This window comes from Quercus lobata, chromosome 7 (genome assembly GCF_001633185.2).
Source record: "Quercus lobata isolate SW786 chromosome 7, ValleyOak3.0 Primary Assembly, whole genome shotgun sequence".
In the NCBI taxonomy this organism is placed as follows: domain Eukaryota; kingdom Viridiplantae; phylum Streptophyta; class Magnoliopsida; order Fagales; family Fagaceae; genus Quercus; species Quercus lobata.
In genome coordinates this window covers 19,750,250-19,770,600 of record NC_044910.1, presented here as the reverse complement: position 1 = coordinate 19,770,600, position 20,351 = coordinate 19,750,250, and the positions used below count along the sequence as shown (strand labels likewise).

Genomic DNA, 20,351 nt, shown 5'->3' with positions numbered 1-20,351 from the left:
TACAAGCCAAAGTAATTACAAAAGAGCTTCCATTTCCAAACTCCAAGTGAAAGTTGCTCCAATATTTTCCACCTACAGCACCAAGGGGGAAAAATCAATAATAAACAAGTCATTTAACAGAAGTCAAATTTCTAAGATATACTCATATCCCATTCAACATAACTAAGATCAAAACAACCAACTAGATCAAGAAAAACAATACTCACTGAGATAATCTAATATCATATTAATTAATCCTAACACAAACAGAAAAAAAAAAAAAAAAAATAGTCTTTATATACGAGCGAGCGCAAGAGACATAGAATGCACATATAATTAGCAAGAAGGGGTGAGAGAGACTGCAGTATTGCAATGGCATTTTAGACAAGGAATCTCAAGTTATACAAGCAAAATTTACAGGTTTTTATTACTCTCTCATTTTAGTACTTTTTATGTTCTTTTTTTGCAAAATTTGTTTAGTGTTCTTTTAAATAATGATACAGAATTCCTTTCGAAAGAGTAAATAAATGAGTGCAGTTACAATGGATTAGGCAAAAATAACATTATTAGCAATAATATACCTTAAACTCGAATTTTGGTCTCTAGAGCAAACCAATTTGTCTTTTACCTATAATTCTAAGGCAAAATTAGCTAGCACTGTGGTTTAGCCATGCCTGTATTTTGTCTTTATTTTTTATTATATTCTCTGTCTTCAATATTAGCATTCAAGTAACTTGAGAAACAATTACTATTAGATACACAAACAAGACAAGTAATGAGATCCATTGTAGCTACAACACAAACTAAGAAAGATGAGCAACAGAGACATTAGTAATCTATTAGTCTATGCAACTTAATATTGAAACCACAAGAAAATATTCAAACACTACTGTTACATTAGTAAGAGAATGCAACTACAGATACTTCCTTTTCATTTTCTTAATTTATAGTTTCATTTTCTTCCTTTTCAGTGCAAAAAAGAACCCAGCTCTGCTTTCTATATTCTTTTCCACATTCTCATATTGTCGACAACACACAAAAACCCCCCATTGATTATAAACATATATACACCGAAAATTAGACAATGCTAAGAAAAATAACACAATAAAACAACATAACATCACAGAAAACACAAAAACCCCACCAACCCATCAGATCCAAAGTAATTCTTTTTCATCAATATGAAAAGGGTTGTTCCTAAAAGATGTAAGAACTCCCAAAATCAGAGACTAAGACAAGGAAATCAAGAAAAAAAATAAAAATAAAAAAAAAAACCAACAAAGAGAAGGATGAGTGGATGATTTAAATTATTACACACGTAGAGAGAACTCAGTGAGAGAGGTAGAGGAGCACAACTCTTTAGTTAAAAACCTGAAAAAAAAAAAAATAGAAATGGGTCCTTAAAAAAACGATTCAAGCCAAACCCACATCACAAAATGCAAGAAAATCAAACCCAAACAGGATATTCACATAGGAAAAAAGCCCAAAATTTGAAAGTATTAAAAACCCAACTAAATTAACAAGAAACTAGGAGTGAATATCCACCAATCTTACGTTTGGTTGCCGAGAAAATATGGGGAATGAACCAAAAAAGTTTAAATTTTGAGTTCAACCCACAAAAAATAACACCACTAGCAACGATTGTGTTCTCAAAATACTCCTTTTGATTGTGCTTCATTGTGGCTCTATTACGTATGTTTTGCTTTTTATTGTTTTTATTGATTGTTTCATCGTAAAACTTAGTTAAATTTGAAAATGTTTTCAATTAATAATAATTTTTTTTATTATAAAATGCTATAAAATATTTTACTTTAAAAAACTAGGTAAAATATTTCACAAAAACACATTATGGCTCTCCCATCTAATAGTTGGCTTGTTGGTTCGCTAGTTAGTGCCGCTAATCCAATCAACCAGAGTCAATGGTCTAGTAGTTAGTGTCGTCAGTCTGGTCATCAGATTTTCAACTCTAACCATCGGATCGCCAACTTGTTACCAAATTGGCAACTTTGATGACTGAGCCACCTCTTTTGGTGTTTGTGTTAGAAAAATAGCAGCAACACAAATGGAGCACCAAATAGTGAGTCAATTACCAATTGGTGCATTCTCTCAGTTTCCAATTCTCACTAAAAAAAATTCACATAAATATGTATTTTCATAACTTAATAGCTGGTATATTGCTAAAGTAAGAAGATGATGTCAATAAATTACGTAGAAAGTTGCCAACTCAACCATTGTAAAAGTATATTGTGTTTTTCTTTTTTAATTTAGTAGTTATAACGAGAGAGGCACTAGAAGTTATTAGTTGAGTTATAGGACTGTTGTGTTTGTATTATTTCTCAATTTAAAAATATTTTTTCACACAAAATCTACATGGCATAATATATATATATATATATTTTTTTTTTTACTAAACCCTGGCATAATATGATTGATATATATATAAAAATTGCATGTAATACCTTACAAAAATAATATTAGGTACAATAAAATCTCACAACATTTTCATAATACCTAGCTTGTTTTTAGATGTAATGAGTCTAAGCATAATTTTTATTTTATTTTATTTTATTCTGAAAAATGGTAGGTTGACACCTCAATTTATTGTAAAGATATTATAATATTTTGTTACGTACATAGAAGAACTCATAATATTATACTAAGAGATTAAATTCTATAAGAATGTGGTGTAAAACTCATGTTTTACCTCTCCAATCTCAACATGCTACATCATATAAAACTCATGTTTTACCCCCCTAATACCCATATCTAAATTCAACCAAATTGGGGGTTTACTAAGATGTTATTAGGTGTGATATGATGCATTGGATTTTAAGTAAAATGCTGACGTGGCAATCTTTTATTGGATGGTGTAAAATATAAGTTTTACACCCTATCCTTACCAAATTCGGACTTTTATACTAATCATAATTTACCATCTAAACATTTATGACATAAAAAAAAAAAAAAAAAATAGTTTGCCTCTAGCATTACTCTTTCCAAAAATTGGATGTCATAAGCCCTTCCTAGTTGGGGCCCAGCTTCCCCATGCAAGGTGCTTCATGTTTCCTACAACCTTCCTTAGAACTAAATCCTTGGGCACAAAGGCTCTTGTCCCGATGCCTTTGTCATACCCCTGATTGAATTTTTGTTGGTAATGAGCCAACTTAATGGTTGCAAGTTCTCTCCTTTCTTCAATCAAGTCTAGGCTTGTAGACAAGAGTTGTTCGTTTCTATTGTTGTCAAACTAGTCGGTCCTCATTGTTTGGAATCCTGCCTCTAAGGGATAACTGCCTTGGAGCCATACGTCATAAAGAAGTGGGCACTTCCTAGTTGGGGCCCAGCTTCCCCATGCAAGGTGCTTCATGTTTCCTACAACCTTCCTTAGAACTAAATCCTTGGGCACAAAGGCTCTTGTCCCGATGTCTTTGTCATACCCCTGACTGAGTCTCTGTTGGTAATGAGCCAACTTAATGGTTGCAAGTTCTCTTCTTTCTTCAATCAAGTCTAGGCTTGTAGACAAGAGTTGTTTGTTTCTATTGTTGTCAAACTAGTCGGTCCTCATTGTTTGGAATCCTGCCTCTAAGGGATAAATGCCTCGGAGCCATGATCTGTTTTTTTGCATAAGCAGATCATGGGCAGATTAGAGAGTAAATTAAAATTAAATTCAACATGTTTGCTTTAAGAATGTTAAACAAAAAATCACAATTGATTAGAATATAGATATACTAGTAAAGTTAGATGGAATAAAAGATGAAGGTCAAGCATCTTGGTTGGTGAAAATGGGTAATTACCCATAAAAATCTAACTATTTAGTTAGTTGGCCCGGTTTGGAAACATATTGGAATTCTAGCAACTCGAGCTTCAAAGGCTCGATTTTGGGCCTGTAAATCGAGTCTTTGAGGCTCGATTTGCATGTTCTACTCGGGTCTGAGTTGGCATTATTTCCACGTGGGATCTACTTGTAAATCGAGTCTTAGAGACTCGATTTACATTTACAGTAAAAAAAAAAAAGATTTTGCCTTTACACCTTCTCACCTCAACGACCACAAAACCACAGCAACAACAGCAATCCTAACAAAACCACCAACAGAAGAAAGAGAAAGTTAAAAAAAAAAAAAAAAAAAAAACCCAGAAAACAGGTCGGCCTGCCACGGCCGGGGCGCGCCCTGGGCTCGCGCGCCGGGCGCCTCGCCTGGGTCGCAGGCAACCTGTTTTGGGCGCGACCCCAAGCCGCGCTGGTGAGAGAAGAACCCAGAGAAGGAAGAAAAAAAAAAAAAAAACCAGAAACAAAGAGAGAAAAACCTAGATCAGAGAAAAGAGAGAAAGATCTAGAGAAAGCTCACCTCACCAGCGCGGCCTGGGGCTGGCGCGGCCAGGGGCTAGCGTGGCATGGGGTCGCGTGCGACCTGGGTCTCGCGCGACCTGGGTCGCAGGCGACCGTTTCTGGGTTTTTTTTTTTTTGAATTTCTCTTTCTTCTCTTGGTGGTTTTCTTTGTTAGGATTGCTGTTGTTGCTGTGGTTTTGTGGTTGAGGTGAGGAGGTGTAAAGGCCAAATCTTTTTTTTTTTACTGTAAATGTAAATCGAGTCTCTAAGACTCGATTTACAAGTAGATCCCACGTGGAAATAATGCCAACTCAGACCCGAGTAGAACATGCAAATCGAGCCTCAAAGACTCGATTTACAGGCCCAAAATCGAGCCTTTGAAGCTCGAGTTGCTAGAATTCCAATATGTTTCCAAACCGGGCCAACTAACTAAATAGTTAGATTTTTATGGGTAATTACCCATTTTCGCCATCTTGGTTAGTTGGCCGAATTTGTGAGAAGTGAAGGTCTGACTTTGCTTAACATAGAATAATATCCTAACAATTTAATTCGTTGTCAATTTTTTTTTTGGCTGAATAAGGGTAATGTTTTATTATAGGATGGGCATGAGTCATGACATCATGGGTCACGTGGCACAAACATGAAACACCCAAGTAGTAAGAGAGGAGATGAGATAAAATTAAACTCATTTAAAAAAAATCATAATTTTTTTTTGGTTAAATTTTATACTTGAAGTCTTGAACTATGATATATGATTTTTTATATGAAACTAATTAATCTTGATTTAGTTAGTATTAATTCATTGAGTTATGTGTTGATTTCATCTTTGCTTGAGAGTATATTAAGGTGATTGGGTGATTTTTAATGTTAAGCAAAATTGTAATAATAATAATAATACCTTTCCTAAATTATATTGATTATTCTACACTTTAAAACTTATTTTATTATTGTCATATTATAATTTTATATTGTAGTTAGTGTTCATTTTATTTTAATTTTTAAATTATAAATAATTACTAGAAATTTTCAATTTGAATAGGAAACACTTTATTTAAAAAAAAGGTGAACAATAAAAAAAATAATTGAATCTCAACTAAGATCTCTTGATAACTTTGTTACTAGCAAAATTTATATATATATATATATATATATATAATATGTCAGATGAAAATCTCACAATAAACAAGAAATTTATCAAAAACTAGAAGCTAGAATGAAATAATGCAATAAAAATTATCATAATCATGTTTAAATATGTTATATAGCAATCTTGATTATCTAGAAAGATTGGATTCTTTTTCCAAATGTATGTATTGCTTACATCATTTACATGTTGAATCTACAAGAAGAAAAAGTTATCCAAAATCAAAATTAACAAAGTCATACTTAAGATTAAGTATGACACAAAAAGATTAGGCGTATAATTATTGGTTCTATTCTCAATAAAAAATAAGATGTTAGCAAAACTTAAATAGAAGACCATCATGCTTTGCATGATCTCTTGCGCCTACCAGGAGAAATTATTAGGTTCACTAGGAGGACCGCTGACGAGGTCCTTTCTAACCTCCCAACCAATAAAATGCTTTTATTTATGCAAATGTCACATTTCTTGATAATTTTAATTTTTAATTTATTGTGCTGATTGGGAAGTTTATTCACACATTTGCATAAATGACATTGTCTCATTAATTGGGAGGACCACATTAGCAGTCCTCCTGGTGGATCTAATAATTTCTCGCCTACTAGGATTGATTTGCTTTAATTTGCTTTTGGAGTTTCAACTTTGAACGCAAATTTGGAAAATGAAATAGATCTTTACCGATAAGCTAGCAAAATCAGTTCTTGAGGAACCAAAAAGAGAACCTCTACCAAATTATCAATGAACTAATTTGAGGCAAACTCATGCTATATATACATAATTACAGAATATAGAACACCACAAAAGATTGCATTCAACGAATTAACCCTGATTAGGACATGCAATACTAGTAAACAATTAAAATAACTATAATTAATTAGAGTTGGCCCCAAACAGAGAGAAAACAGCCAGAATCTTCTACTTACAGTTCTTTTTGAAGAGAACCTTCTAGAGTTGAATGTTGAAACTAAGTTGATGAACCAATGAATATACATAAAGGGTACCTAAATTTGGTAGTTCAGATAAGTGTTTATAACGACTTTCACAAGTGGGTATATATAAAAGACAACCACAAAGTTCGTAGTGGGAAAGTTATATATAAGACAACAATACATAAATTTTATACCAATATTCAATCTCAAATATTCCAGATATATATGAAGCTAAGGAAGCAGATGAAGAAAGGGGATGGTGATGATCAACTTAGGTTTTTCCTCAGAAATGGATGGAAGGTTGTGGGCATGTGCAAAAAAGGATGGTACGTGGTTCGGAGAAAGCTAAACATATAGCTCCAAAACCAGCTTTTGCAAGACCAGATTCATTCTCAGCCATATTGTGGTTATCAATATTATGAATGTTATGCCAAGAAAAAAAAGTTTCAATCTCTTTAGCTAATTGATTAAGATATTGTTGGTTTGAGCATGTATGTGGTGATTCTATGCTCAATGCAAACATTGCTCGAGTTGATTTGGTGATTTTTTTTTTTTTCCTGTAAAAAAAGAATGTACAATTTTTTAAAATCTTAAAATACAAACGCGTATTTGTCAACAGTTATTCACTCCTCTAGAAGAACCACGTCATCTAGCTAATGTGGTTCCCCTTTCCAATAAAATGAGTAACAAATCATAGGTGACAAATTATTATTGTTAGACTTTTATTCTCTTTATCTATACTATTTATAAGAGGATTCTTCTTTTTAGACTGGATTTTTATGTGGTTCAGAAATACTCCTCAATCTTACATTGAACAAGAAAAAAACTTGAGAACAACACCATAAAAATATATCTCCAACTCCACTTAAAATGCTTACAAAATAAAACACTCTCTTACTAATGCATGTTTTCAAATCAAACTTATTCAAAATTAAAAAAAAAAATTATGACAGGACCAAGAAAAAGGCCTCATCACACGCGCAAAGGCTACTTTTTTTTTTTTTTTTTGTTAGATATAAAACACAATTAAATTTTAAATTAGCCATGTTTATCCATGGAGCGTCCAAGAATCCTAAGCATTTATTTTATTTTTTATTTTTGGAAAACATGATCTTAGATATAGAATTTGCTCCTTATCCCCCATTTCATTTATATTTACACTACTATTTAAGAGGCTTTTCTTGTTTGGAATTCTCATTTTTTTTGGTTCAAAAATACTCCTACACCCCTATGTTTATGTAGAGATAAAACAAAAAGACATTTTGGTAAAAATACAACTCTAATTCCCATTAAAACATTGCCTAAAAAGTAAGGTCATTCTCCTGTTGATTTTCAAATTATTTTATCAATTTATAAATTAGATTATCAAAATAAAAAATAAAGAGAGTTTTTTTTTTTTTTTTGGCTATAAAATAGGACCACTAAGTCCAACGTTTTCACTAAAAAAAAAAAAACTCTCTTTAAAAGGCCTAACTACACGTGTGAAGCGCATGTGATAAGGCTAGTTTATTATTAGGCTCTTTCATAATACATGACTAGGCCTAAATATGCTAAAATCAATCTTGTTACCATATATCATATTTACCACAAAATTGTATTATTATCTAGGTCTATCCATCCCCAATTTTAGACCAATTCTTTCAACAGAAAATAAGAGAATGTGGGGGTGGTACAAGCAAACTAAATTTGGTCACAGACCACCACAGAACATTTTTAGTTATGACTTGTGAGAGAACCTTGGCAGCAACTCAAACAAAACCCCCCAATTAGTCACTAATTAATAATGTATAACTAAATTTGCTAATAATAAAGAATTGGTCAAGTTGGTGGCATTACAGGTTGGAAAGCTAGATGGAGGTGGTAACATTACAGGTTGGAATGTCCATGATTATGGAAAATACGATGAATATAAAAGGAGAATGAAAATTTAGAATAAGACAGTACCACAAGGTCATCTAATTCCTCTCATTAATTTTCCTTCCTTAGTAAAGACAATTCTGATTTTTCATCATCGTCTCCTTCTCCTTTCTTAGCAAAACAATGGGCGAAACGGAGCTAAAGGTTAAGGAGAAGACTAAGAAGGTGAAGACAGTCATTGTCAAACAGGGAGAGATTGTTGTTTCCGCTTGCAAGAAAGGATGGGACAAAGTCCGAAGCACAATCCAGAAAAAGAAAGAGGGTGGCAATTGATTAATGTGAATTCAAATATGCAGCTACTATGAATGAATGAATCAATGAGTGTAATATTATGGCAAATATATATGTTTGAGTTTGCCTATATATCGGGGTGTATTTTGTATATTTAGTGTTTGAGAGATTTTAGACATTGGTGAATATGTTAAGTGTCTCATTTTTTTCTCATAGGTGTGATCATCTTCATCCAATTGAGGTTGTGAGACAATGACACAATGAGATGCATCTTATTGTGATGAGTATGATTGGATTTATTGAATAATTTCTTGTGGACTCGATCCTAGCTCCCAAAGCCAGAAAAGCATATATGATTATGATGTCAAACTTCTGTGGTTAATAAGATAAACAATTTTGTGTCGATTTGTCTAAGAATGATTGATAAATATAACAATATTTTTATCACGCTTACGATGAATGTATTAGAAAATTGCACAAACAAACCGATAGAAAATTAATGTGAATATAATAAAACTGCTTCATAAACGAATTGACATCACAGATACAACTCATTGGCATTCATAATTATGTTTAAAATACTAAGCATCCTTAGGCTATCCTACTTCTTAAAGAATTTAATCGACATAATAGTATAATATTTCCAGTAAGGATCAATGATTCAAGCAGCATTTTCCACATCTACCTAATTTTTTTTTTGGAAAGGTTTAGCAGGTTTAACTCTTTATATAAAAATATAATGTATTTCCAGTAAGGATCAATGATTCAAGCAGCATTTTCCACATCTGCCTACTTGGTTTAGCAGGTTTAACTCTTTATATTAAAATATAATGTAACAACAACAATTTTGTCACAGTTTTTGTTTTTGTTTTTGTTTTTGTTTTTTTTTTGTTTTTTTTTTAAGTTATAAATCAATGAAAATAAACTATGTCAATCGTAAATATTTCAAGCCCTTTGAAAAGATTCATACTAAAGGTCCTTATTACAAAACTGTCATCACAACACATATGACATTTTTGGTATATTTTAATAGATACAGTAATGTTATAGTTATTCTTATGTTTTAACTATTATTTAATTTGGTTATATTTTTATTACAGGAAATAGTTATTTCTTATAAATAGCTATTCTTTAAGATGAATAATAATTATTTCTCTTTAAAATGGTTGTAATAGCATAGTATAGGTGTAATAATTTCTAAAATTAATATAATTTCAATTAAACAAACTTTCCATATACACAACAATTATAAATAAAAAAAAAATCATAAAAAATAACTCATTTCTCTCAATTAAAAAAAAAATTAAGGAAATTTAACTGAATAAGTAAGATATATATATATATATATATTTGATATTTTTAAATTTAACTTAAGATATTTTTTAAAATATATATTAAATTTTATTTTAATATTACATCTTACCATCAAACTTATGAATATATTTAGTTTTTTCATTATACACATTTTATTCCTAATAATAAATATTACCATTCTTATCGTAATCATTATTCAATGTAACAAATGTAGCCATAACTTTTTGCATCAGTTGCTGGAAACCAGAATCTTGTAAACACATTGTGCTTCCCTCGCAAGTTGATCCTTTACATTGTAAACACATGTAGCCATAAAATTTAATTTTGCTTAAACCACAAATTGATCCTTCACCTTTTTCTTTTTAATTTTTTTTTTTTTTTTTTAAAGATTAGACAAGAGCCTTTACCCTCTAGTGTTGTGTGGACTATATTGGTCAGACTTAGAGGTAGCTTGGGCCAAGCCCTCCACGTGTAGGATGCTATGCACATGTAACAGGTGGCAGCAAGCAAGGATGTTAGTTACCAACTATGTAGCATAGGTACATTTCGGGACTCGGGTGCGGGTGCGGGACTTGGCAATTTTTGAAAAAATAGGGTGCAGGTGCGGCGGGACTCGGCGATTAAAAAATTATTAAAAATATTTTTATTTATATTTTCTATATATTTTTACTATTAAAATATTTTTAAAAAACACATTACTATGCTTTGATTCACAAAACAAAGAAAGAAGAAGGCAAGAAACACATTAATATGCCTCTGAGGTGAGAATTTCGGATTTTCCGACCAAATTCAAGGCAGATTTCGGCCCTTTTCGGCATTTTCCGGCATGTTTCGGCCGTATCGGTTGCCGGCCGATACGAACCAATATGTTCGATATGGCCCGATTCGGCACAAATCGAGCCGAGTCGGCCCGAATCTGAGAAAAAAAAAAAAAAACTCAGACTCGGCACCGATGTGCGGGCAACCGCGTCGGACACCGCGTCCCGCGTCTAACGCTGGTGCGGCACCCTCCCCGCCGCGTCCGTGCTTTCTAGGTTACCAAGCAGTTGTGGAAGTACTAGCAGCAAGATAAAAGAATTCCAAGACAGTAGGCAGTGCATCTAAGAGTTTTTTTTTTTTTTTTTTTTTGATAACCTGCAAGCTTCGTTAAATCAAACAGAGGTAGTGGTTTCTACTTTCTCTTCTCAGCAAAAAAAAGAAAAAAAAGTAGTTTCTGCTTTCTCATGATGTGGCAGCAAATAGAGTGCCATGGTATTTCATGCAACTATAAACCTATGCTGTTTTAGGGGTCAACAACATTGAGCAAGTATGTCTAAGACAGGGTTAGACTAAAAAACATAGGGGGTACTTCGTCAGGGAAACATTGTACCACTGTGGGTTTTAGCCTATGTAGCCATGTAGGACGTGTGTTAGGCTAAGGCAGGTTTTGGTGAGGCAAAACTTTAAGGGTTTTATTATTTATTTTTATTTTTATTATTATTTTTTAAATATAAGGTTGGGTGTTTACTTGTATGTGTTGTGCTTGCCATTCTTGTTGTGACTGCTTACATTGTGCTGTGTTTATTTGATTCACATAAATTAATTTGAGTGTTCCTTTGTGTGGGTTTGTTGGGTATAAGTTGAAAATAAGTCTTCGTTTGTCAACCAATTAAAAGCTAATTTTTTTTTTTTGTTTAAAACATTGTAAGTCCCATGTTACTGTTCGTCTCACTTTTATTTCAAATAATTTAGCTTTTAGATTTTTTGTAAATAAGTTAGTTTTTAGCTTTTTATCTCAAATTATACAAGTAAGTTACCGAATATAAGTAACTCCCAAACAGACATTTAAGTGGGTAGCTTAGTGACATTGCAAGACTGAAAACTTTGGATTAAATTATGTCCTATGACAGTAACCGAGTAAATGACTATGCCCATTGATTCTTGCCTATTGATCGTTGTTTCCTCCACTATTATCATGATAGCTAAAACTCATGTAACGATCGTTGATAATGTGGCACCAAGATTTGATATAAACCAAATTCAATGCCCCAGCCAAGGTTAGACGCTGAATGCCAAAAAAACTCCACAAATTGCTTTTTAAAAGTAAAGGGAGAATTCTATTCAAAGGGAAATATTATAAATCTTTTTCAACTTTATAAAACTATAAATGCATATTAATTAACAAGTCACATAACTAGGTTATGTTTGGTTCGATGGAAATTGATTTTTGGAAAATATTTTTCGCATTTACAAGTATTTAGAGTGATGGAAAATGTTGGTCAACTGGAAGATTTTACGGTTAACTGTAAAATAAAGGCACTTATGACAAAAATTGATTTATACTTTCATTTTCTGTAAACCATTTTTCACCTCACCCAAAACTTATCAACTGAACCTCCACACATGCTCCCCTCCCCCCCTCTCCCCCCATTATTTGCCACCCAACCACCACCCCTCACTAAATTCCCTAGTCTTTGGTGGCCAACTACCGCCACTGTCAGTCCCAATCATGGTTTTTTTAGTCTAAATTTTTGTTATTATTATATATATGCCCTTAGGAGATAATAAAATGTAAGAAAGTAGTTGAAAATGTGTCTTTTATAGCATTTTCAGGAATACAACTAAAGACTGAAAAATATCTTTTTATGTATTTTTAGCAATGTTATCAAACCCGCTTGAAAATCATTTATTTTTCAAAATATATTTTTCCAAACCAAACATAACCTTAACTAAAATCATATATAAACAATTTTGTCATTATTATTTGTCACCTAATTAGTTAGAAGATCTCCCTCAAAACCAATTTGGAGGTAAACTTCTTCTGATTAGGCCGAGCTCCCTTCCTACAAGTCTCAAAACTCTCAAGACACAACATTGAAACCAAAAAAGCCCACTCGTCTCGCCTTGACAGCCTGTTAACAATGTTTGTCCCAGACAAAATTTCCTTTTTCCAGTAATACCCAAACCAAAATTCCCCCCAATCACCATCACACTACAACGCCATCAAACCATTCTTCAAAGGACAAAACAGTAATTTCACAATTTCACACGTCAAACTCCCTCTATTCGCCCTCCCCAACAAACCACCTCACCGGAGCTTTCCCCATTTCTCTTTCTCCAAATTCAAAAAAAAAAAGAGCAGAAAAATTCAGATCTACCCAAAGCCACATTTCCCAAAAAAAAAAAAAATTATATAAGAAAAAAAAAAGAAACCCTAATTTCTCAATCTCTCTCTCTTCGATTTCGATGGGAGATTTCAATCTCGCTCTCGTAATCGTCGCGGTAGTTGTGTGCATAATCGTGTTCATCTTCAATGTCTACCTTCTCGTCAATTACCAGCACCCTGACGATGCGAACCAAGCTTACTTCCCCAAGTTCGTCGTCGTTTTGGGGCTCTCCGTCGCCGCCATCTCCATTCTGATGTTACCGGCCGACGTGGCGAACCGGCAGGCTTGCCAGCACGCGATATACAATGGCGCGTGCAATCTCACGCTCCCGATGAAGGATCTCTGGCTCGCAATCTATATTCTCGACGCCGTGCTCGTTTTCTTCATTATCCCCTTCGCTATGTTCTACTACGAAGGCGACCAGGACAAGTAGGTGTTTCTAGGGTTTCAATAGTTTTCATTCTTATAAGAAATTTCTGTTGATAATTGTTATTTGTTGTTTTTCAATTTTAGGAGTGTTGGTAAGAGGATCACGAGCGCGTTGCTTTGGGTGGGGACTACGGCGATCGTGTGCGGTCTCGTGCTCGGAATTTTATACGGTTAGTTCAGAGCGAAATCTGGTGTTTGATCTGAGCTACATTGATCGTATATGGATTGCATTTTGGAAATTTAAAAGTTCTTGCCTCTAGTAACATAGATTGTTATTTGAACAATTCATTTTGGATTATCTTTGTGTGTTTATGTGTGTGTGTTTTTCAATGCATTTTGTTTCACTTTTAAAATGTTAGGTTTTGAAATTGTCATGAATTGGTGTCAAGTTAAGAGTGTGGCAGCTTAATTTAACTTTCTAATGTAGGAAATTCCACCATTTAAATATACGTTCATTTGCTAATTGGTAGTCGTATATGTGCTTCCTTGTGATTTTCATTTGACTATAGTCGTTTATGGAGGTCCCTCTAGAGCTATGTTATTGTCATAGGAATTAGTATGGAGAGTATCTTTATAAAATAAAATGGTCGTACTCAATGCACAAAGCTTCCACTTCTATTGGGTTTGGGAGAGGTTATTGGTAGGAAGCCTTACCCCCAATCTTTTTTTTCAAGTGGCCGATTCCCATACTTGAAAGTCATGACATTCTGCTTTGGGTGGAAGGCACTTGCCATAACACTAAGGCCAACCTCTTCTATATATAAACTATTGGTTGAATTTTTTGGACAACTTAGAAAAAATACTTTCTCTAAGACATGATGGGGACTGTTAATTTTTCTTTGTCATAGGTTACACCATTAAATATGGTGAAAAGTTTTATAATTAAAGAGTGGAGCATCAAAGGAATAGCTTTTGGGTGAAATAAGTAAAACCAGAAGTTATTTACAGTTAAGGATTTAAATCAAGGTTGACTGATTTAGGAGCATGTCAACACAGTTCTTTTTCTAGAACAGGTTAATATCCTTACATATTTGATGACAGTCCAGTGAGTCTTCATGGCATGCATCTGACTATTAGCTAATGCTGAGCATACAAACAAAATGCTAAATGCAGTAGGTTCATAGGTCTGATTTATTGGAAGATTTTCCTCTTCTTCTAGTTTTTCCTCTGTCCCTTAGTATCCTTCTGAAATGATTTACCATCCCATTAATAGATTCAGTGAACTTAGACCCATGCGATAATCTTCTTTTTCAAGAATATAATGTAGTTGATTTTGTCTATGGAGTTATATTTGATGTTTAAGGCTGGAATTGATGAACTGTTTCTTGGAAATTATCTTTTAGTTAAAACATTCTCTCCCCCCCCCCCCTCCCCCCCCAACAAAAGAAAAGGGTGCCCCTTCAATGTTTTCTTGGTTTTGATATAATTTTTAGTTTTCATAATATTTTTTTTCACCCTCTCAAGGTGTGTGTGGATTACTGCCAATCCCATACTAACTGTCATTTTTACACCATGATGATATGTTAGGGCTAATTGGAAAGGTGGACTTCACTGTTATGCACCTTTCTTCATCCACAACTAGCTTTCCTAATTCCTGGGACTTCAGCAGTTCTCAGCCGTGTATTGGAAGCGGTACACGCCAGGTTCTGTTTCAATTAACCAACCTATGAATAATTGTATTATTTTGAGAAACCATTCTTTCTGTTCGATTTTGTTAAGATTTACCTTATAGTTTTGCATATTGCTTGCTCGATGAAGTTAATTGTTCTCGTTCTCATTCTGGTGCAATTTTTTTCCCGTGTTTTCTTCCACTTCTTACAGTGCTCTGCATATTCTGCAAGTGCTTCATCAGAGAAAACATGGACAATGCGCACTACCTTTCCAGAATATGTTGTTGCTCTTGCTACCATTGTCGGATCCGTACTGTTCGCGGTAGGCTCATTGTTGAAAACTTTGAAAGTTTTTACTTTTTAGTTGTTACACATAGATTTAATCTTAAAAGTTGGCACTAGACAAGAGTTAGCCCGATCAACTGGGGAGCATGCCTCATGAAGTGAGGTTACTAGTTCTGGTTCTTCCTTTTCCCCTCCTCTTGGCAAAACTTACTTATCCAAAAAAAAAAAAACTTCTGTATCTAATAACTATAATTGGCTGAGAGGTGAGTTGTGATGTTAAGTATCTCATTAAAGGTCTGATGCTTTATCTGCAAGTGGTGTTACTATATCAATGGTCTTCAGAAACAAATCTGATCAAATCCATTTTTTTTTAAAGCAAGATCATTTCATTTTCTAGCCCAAGAGCGTTGTAGCTCAACTGGCATCTCCTGGGGTTTCAAATGGAGATGTCCAGATTCAAATCCCTCCTCCCCCCATTGTAACTATTGAATTATCTAAAGATCATTTCATTTTCTATATTTTTTCTCTACTTACTGTAAATAAAAAATTTACTATGCCTTGTAACATATCCAGATATTTGGGGGCGTTGGTATTGCTTGCCTGCCATTGGGACTTATATTTTCATTCATCAGGCGTCCAAAGGCTGTTATCACTCGCTCACAGTATATCAAGGTGCTTCTTGATTTGTATCATATAGATTAATAATATGCCCAATTTTTTTTTTTTTTCTTTTTTTTCCTTCTGCCTTGATGTAATTTCATGCGATGGTTGCTATACAATACACTGTAGGAAGCAACCGAACTAGGTAAAAAAGCAAAAGAATTGAAGAAGGCAGCTGATTCACTCCATCAAGAAGAAAGAAGTGGTTCTAAGGGTAGAAAGTGGCGTAAAAATGTAAAGGCAGTAGAAAAGGTATAGTTAAATCTTTTACTTTCATAAAAGTTTGTTTCACACCTAGCATTAGGTTTATATGCATGCACTAAGTACCACATATCATGTTTGGGTCCTTGAGAATGCCCAATCTTTAGTGATGAGGATTAGATGCATGTTATTCTAGTTGTGGTAGAGAAATCTTATTCATACTGAACTTTTTAAGGACTTTCTTCCCCCTTTTGGGTTGTTGAAACTTATATTGTGCTTGCGAATCTTGCAGGAGGTGCTCCAGTTAGAAGAAGATGTGAAGCTTCTTGAAGAGATGTACCCTCAAGGAGAAAAGGTGATGGTTGTCAACTATGTGACCTATTGCACTTGATTTCCTCCTCCTATTTGTAATTTATGTCTTGACTACAGGCTGAGACTTCTTGGGCCATGACTGTTCTTGGGTACTTGGCAAAACTTGTGTTGGGAATTTTAGGGTAAGTACTGGTATTAGACATTTTATTATTTTGATGAATACCATGATGAACCACTGATTGTTTTGAGGGGAAACCAATATGTAACTAAAATTTAAGTGTGAGGTAGCTTTGATGGATTACTTAGTAGGTAAGGATTTACCTAAAATGGTCGTGTGATCATAGGTTTTATAGCCACCATTTAGATGAAGTGGATTTTAGATGAATGCTTATTTCTTTTGGATGTGATATAGGTTCCCATTATTTATATATTTATTTTGGTATTATTATGCATGATTTTGAAGTTCATCTAGTATTATGATTTGGTCCATGAGAAGTCTTATTCAACCCAATAATTCTGTCTGCTCATTTATCAGGTTGATTGTTTCAGTGGCTTGGGTTGCACATATTGTCATTTATTTGTTGATTAGTCCTCCTCTGTCTCCTTTTCTGAATGAGGTTTTCATCAAGCTGGACAGTGTCTGGGGTAACTTTGGAAATATATATTTTATTTTTCCTTTACATAATGACTATTTTTTGCTGAGTATTATTTTAATTTATATGCTCTGCTACTTGATCAGGTCTTCTGGGTACTGTAGCTTTTGCTTTCTTCTGCTTTTACCTTCTGCTTGCGGTGATTGCTGGGGCAATGATGCTTGGTCTGAGATTAGTTTTCGTTACGATTCACCCCATGAAGTAATGGATTTTTGTAGAATTGGCATTTTGTTTTTGTTTTATTTGTTTGTTGCTGTAGGCTGACACTAGCGATCACTCATTGATTGAATTAATCTGTTCACAGATGGGGAGCTACTCTTATGAACTCTTTTCTCTTTAATGTCGGTCTTATTCTCCTTTGCTCCATCAGGTTAGCATCTTAGATCCTTTGCAGTTCTCATTTGCATTCTCTTGATATTTTAAATAGCCTGGGTCATAATTTAGTATAGGGCAGCATTTGATCAAAATAGGTGATGTTTTTTGAGCAAGTCACTCAACGGAAAGCTGGTCTTATGAATCTTTCTGCCACAAGTCACCCACTTATCTTTTAAGTGTTTTATTTTGTGTACCATGAAAAAAAGGACATATAAATTAAAGAGGTGATAGAGAGTATGTTTTTGGATAGGTTAGAAAAGAAGAGAAGAACATGTGTGCTTGACCCCTGATTAGTTTGTAGAAGATCCATACCCGACCCATTGTTGTTTAACTTGTGTAGCATGAAACAATTTAATGTATTGCTTTTAACCCTCTTCATGGTGTAACAGTATTGAAACAGCATTTTCTTAAATTATTAGCTTTTAAGATAAGATATCAAAGGTCTTTTCTACCCCCACTCTTTTTTTTTTCCTTCCCTATCAGTCAAAATGCCATGGTACCTTAAAAGAAATAGTTAATTCTCCCCCAATGGCCATAGACAGTCATCTTACTATTATTACATGGAAAGTCATTTTGACTTTGGTTTTTACTATTTCAGTGTGATTCAGTTCTGCTCTACTGCATTTGCATACTATGCGCAAGCAACTGCAGCACAGGAAATATTTGGCCACACACTGGAATCACTTCGTGGAATTAGATATTTGTACAAGTGAGTTACAATGGTTAAATCTGATTGGTTATGTCTATTCTACTAATTTTTTTTGGAGTATTAATTATTGTATTGCAGGTACAATGTGTTTCAAATTGCATTTGTTGCTCTTGCGGGATTGACCTTTGTGTATTATGCTGCCTTTGTAAGTACCCTGCCCTGACCTGACATTTTCTTCATTGTTCTTCTTCGGTGCATGTCATGCCTTGCCTGAAAGTAAAGGTCTTACGCTGTTTTCTTCAAAATTTAGGGATGGAGAAGAAAAAAACCCAGTGGCAGGTTCCAACTTTCTTCTTGAGGTATGTTTTGCCTAGAAGAGCGTGCACCCACCTGGAGGCATCAGAATTCTCATTTTTATCATCTCTTCTGAAGTATTTTTCATATCGGATGTGTGGCCTAGTTTTGTTCTATGCTGGAAGGTCAGATTTGAAGTTCAGAGAATTAGGCAGATATCATCTGAGTTCAACTGGATTAATGCAGTGAGAGTGGGATGGTGAGTGCTGCTCATGCCATTGTTGTTTCTGTTTGTTTTCACCCTTTTGTATGTATTAGTCCTTTGTTTGACTTGTGTTATACGATGGCTTGGGCATGTAATTGAGACATCTTCTGCACGTGGCAACCAGGTTTAGAGAACCATCCTTGATGTAATATAACCATTGAGCACAAAAAGTTGTATGAGCAGCCATTTATTTTCATAACTTAGTGTGTATTATTTGCCTTGTATTTTAAATTTATTTGGTGAAAAGTATTAGAAAGGTTCATCAGAAGGAATATGTGTACCAAGGATGATTATGAAAGGTATTTGAGTTGATTTAACTGGTTCTGAATTCCAGCTTACCAGGTCATGTTTTATGCTTGAGTAATTATCTTCTTCTTTTGCACCCCCTATGTCGCATTTATCATAAGAGCTTTGAATATTACCTTATGTTCCATATTCAGGTATAAGGAATACTTGTAGCACGCAGTGTCCGCCCAAAATCAATAAAATCACAATTTTAAACTAGAAAACTTGACTTAAAAGTCACAATTTTAGTTATTTTGGGTGCAATAAACACTGCCCTAAGGAAAAATTGTGCGCTTAAATGACTGATGAAACAAGCTCAGGAAAGAGCTTTGCCCATTCGGTTGCAAGCTGTCCTGCCAATACTTGATGTGTAGTCTGATACTACTTGTGCTCCAAAAATTGAAAAAAGAAAGAGTCGCATTCTCATTGGGATGGCTAATCCAAAAAGGAAAAAGAAACAGTCGTATTCGCATCTAGATAGCAAAAAGGTAGCAGCGTTGATAAATCGCTGTGGTCACAAAACGGATTTTCTATGCCCAGACAAAAGCATGGGGCTTTCTTTGCTAATGTCAATGTCAGAGCCTTACTGCCTCTGTCTCTATCATATTTTCGTGGTGGATTATCATGGTAGGCAAAGTCCAGTGCGTTCATAAAGGAACTAAAGCTCGAGAAGGAATTGCAATTGCAAGAAGTGAAAAGGACACTCTTGAACTCTCTATCTTTGAATTTTCCTCCGTTACCGTTTATAAGGACGACTAGTTACTTGAATTTGGCTAACTGATTGTTGAATCCTTGCCTTAGAAGAAATATAATAAAATGGATTGATATTGGTACAATCAAAAAGGTTAATCTCTCACATTTTGTTAACCAAAAAAAAAAAGAAAAAAAAGAAAAAAAGAACGACGATCAAGAGTTATAAGCTAGTCATGTGTTTAAATTTAATTGGAAATTAGGAATAATTAAGATACAACACCTAAATAAGTTACTTTAGCTAAGTTTTACGCCCTCTCCTCTATGACAATCCAGCAAGATGGATAGGGCCGTGCATAAAAGCTGTTACTAGTGCAGGAGGGCTCATATTTTATCCAGTGATATTTTTCTTGCTAGCTTTCACTCTTGTTGCCCCCACCAAGGCACCAACCAATTGGTTTTGTCGACTCTTATCCAGTCGGCCTTTCTTTGGTTTATTCCATTTTCTAATTTTTCTTTGATATGATTCATAAGACAACTATTCAATATTCTCGTTTTAATGACAACTGTTTCAATAGGTTGTTTTTATTTGAGTGTAAGTTTATATTTGCAGATCAATATTCCTTTCTAACCCATTGCAAGCCAAAAAAAAAAAAACTATG

The 20,351-nt window shown here is 34.1% G+C and overlaps 1 protein-coding gene across 1 annotated transcript; it reads left to right on the top strand.

The window, feature by feature from the left end:
- Positions 1-12,589: 12,589 nt before the first annotated feature.
- Positions 12,590-19,060, top strand: LOC115953169 (LIMR family protein At5g01460). The gene is made up of 14 exons (XM_031070702.1): positions 12,590-13,410; positions 13,495-13,580; positions 14,938-15,053; positions 15,232-15,342; positions 15,879-15,977; positions 16,095-16,217; positions 16,459-16,521; positions 16,596-16,660; positions 17,014-17,123; positions 17,218-17,332; positions 17,436-17,501; positions 18,105-18,215; positions 18,294-18,360; positions 18,466-19,060. Exons 1-14 carry the CDS (start codon positions 13,061-13,063, stop codon positions 18,511-18,513), a joined length of 1,530 nt encoding a protein of 509 aa, XP_030926562.1. The 5' UTR covers positions 12,590-13,060; the 3' UTR covers positions 18,514-19,060.
- The last annotated feature ends 1,291 nt before the right edge of the window (positions 19,061-20,351 follow it).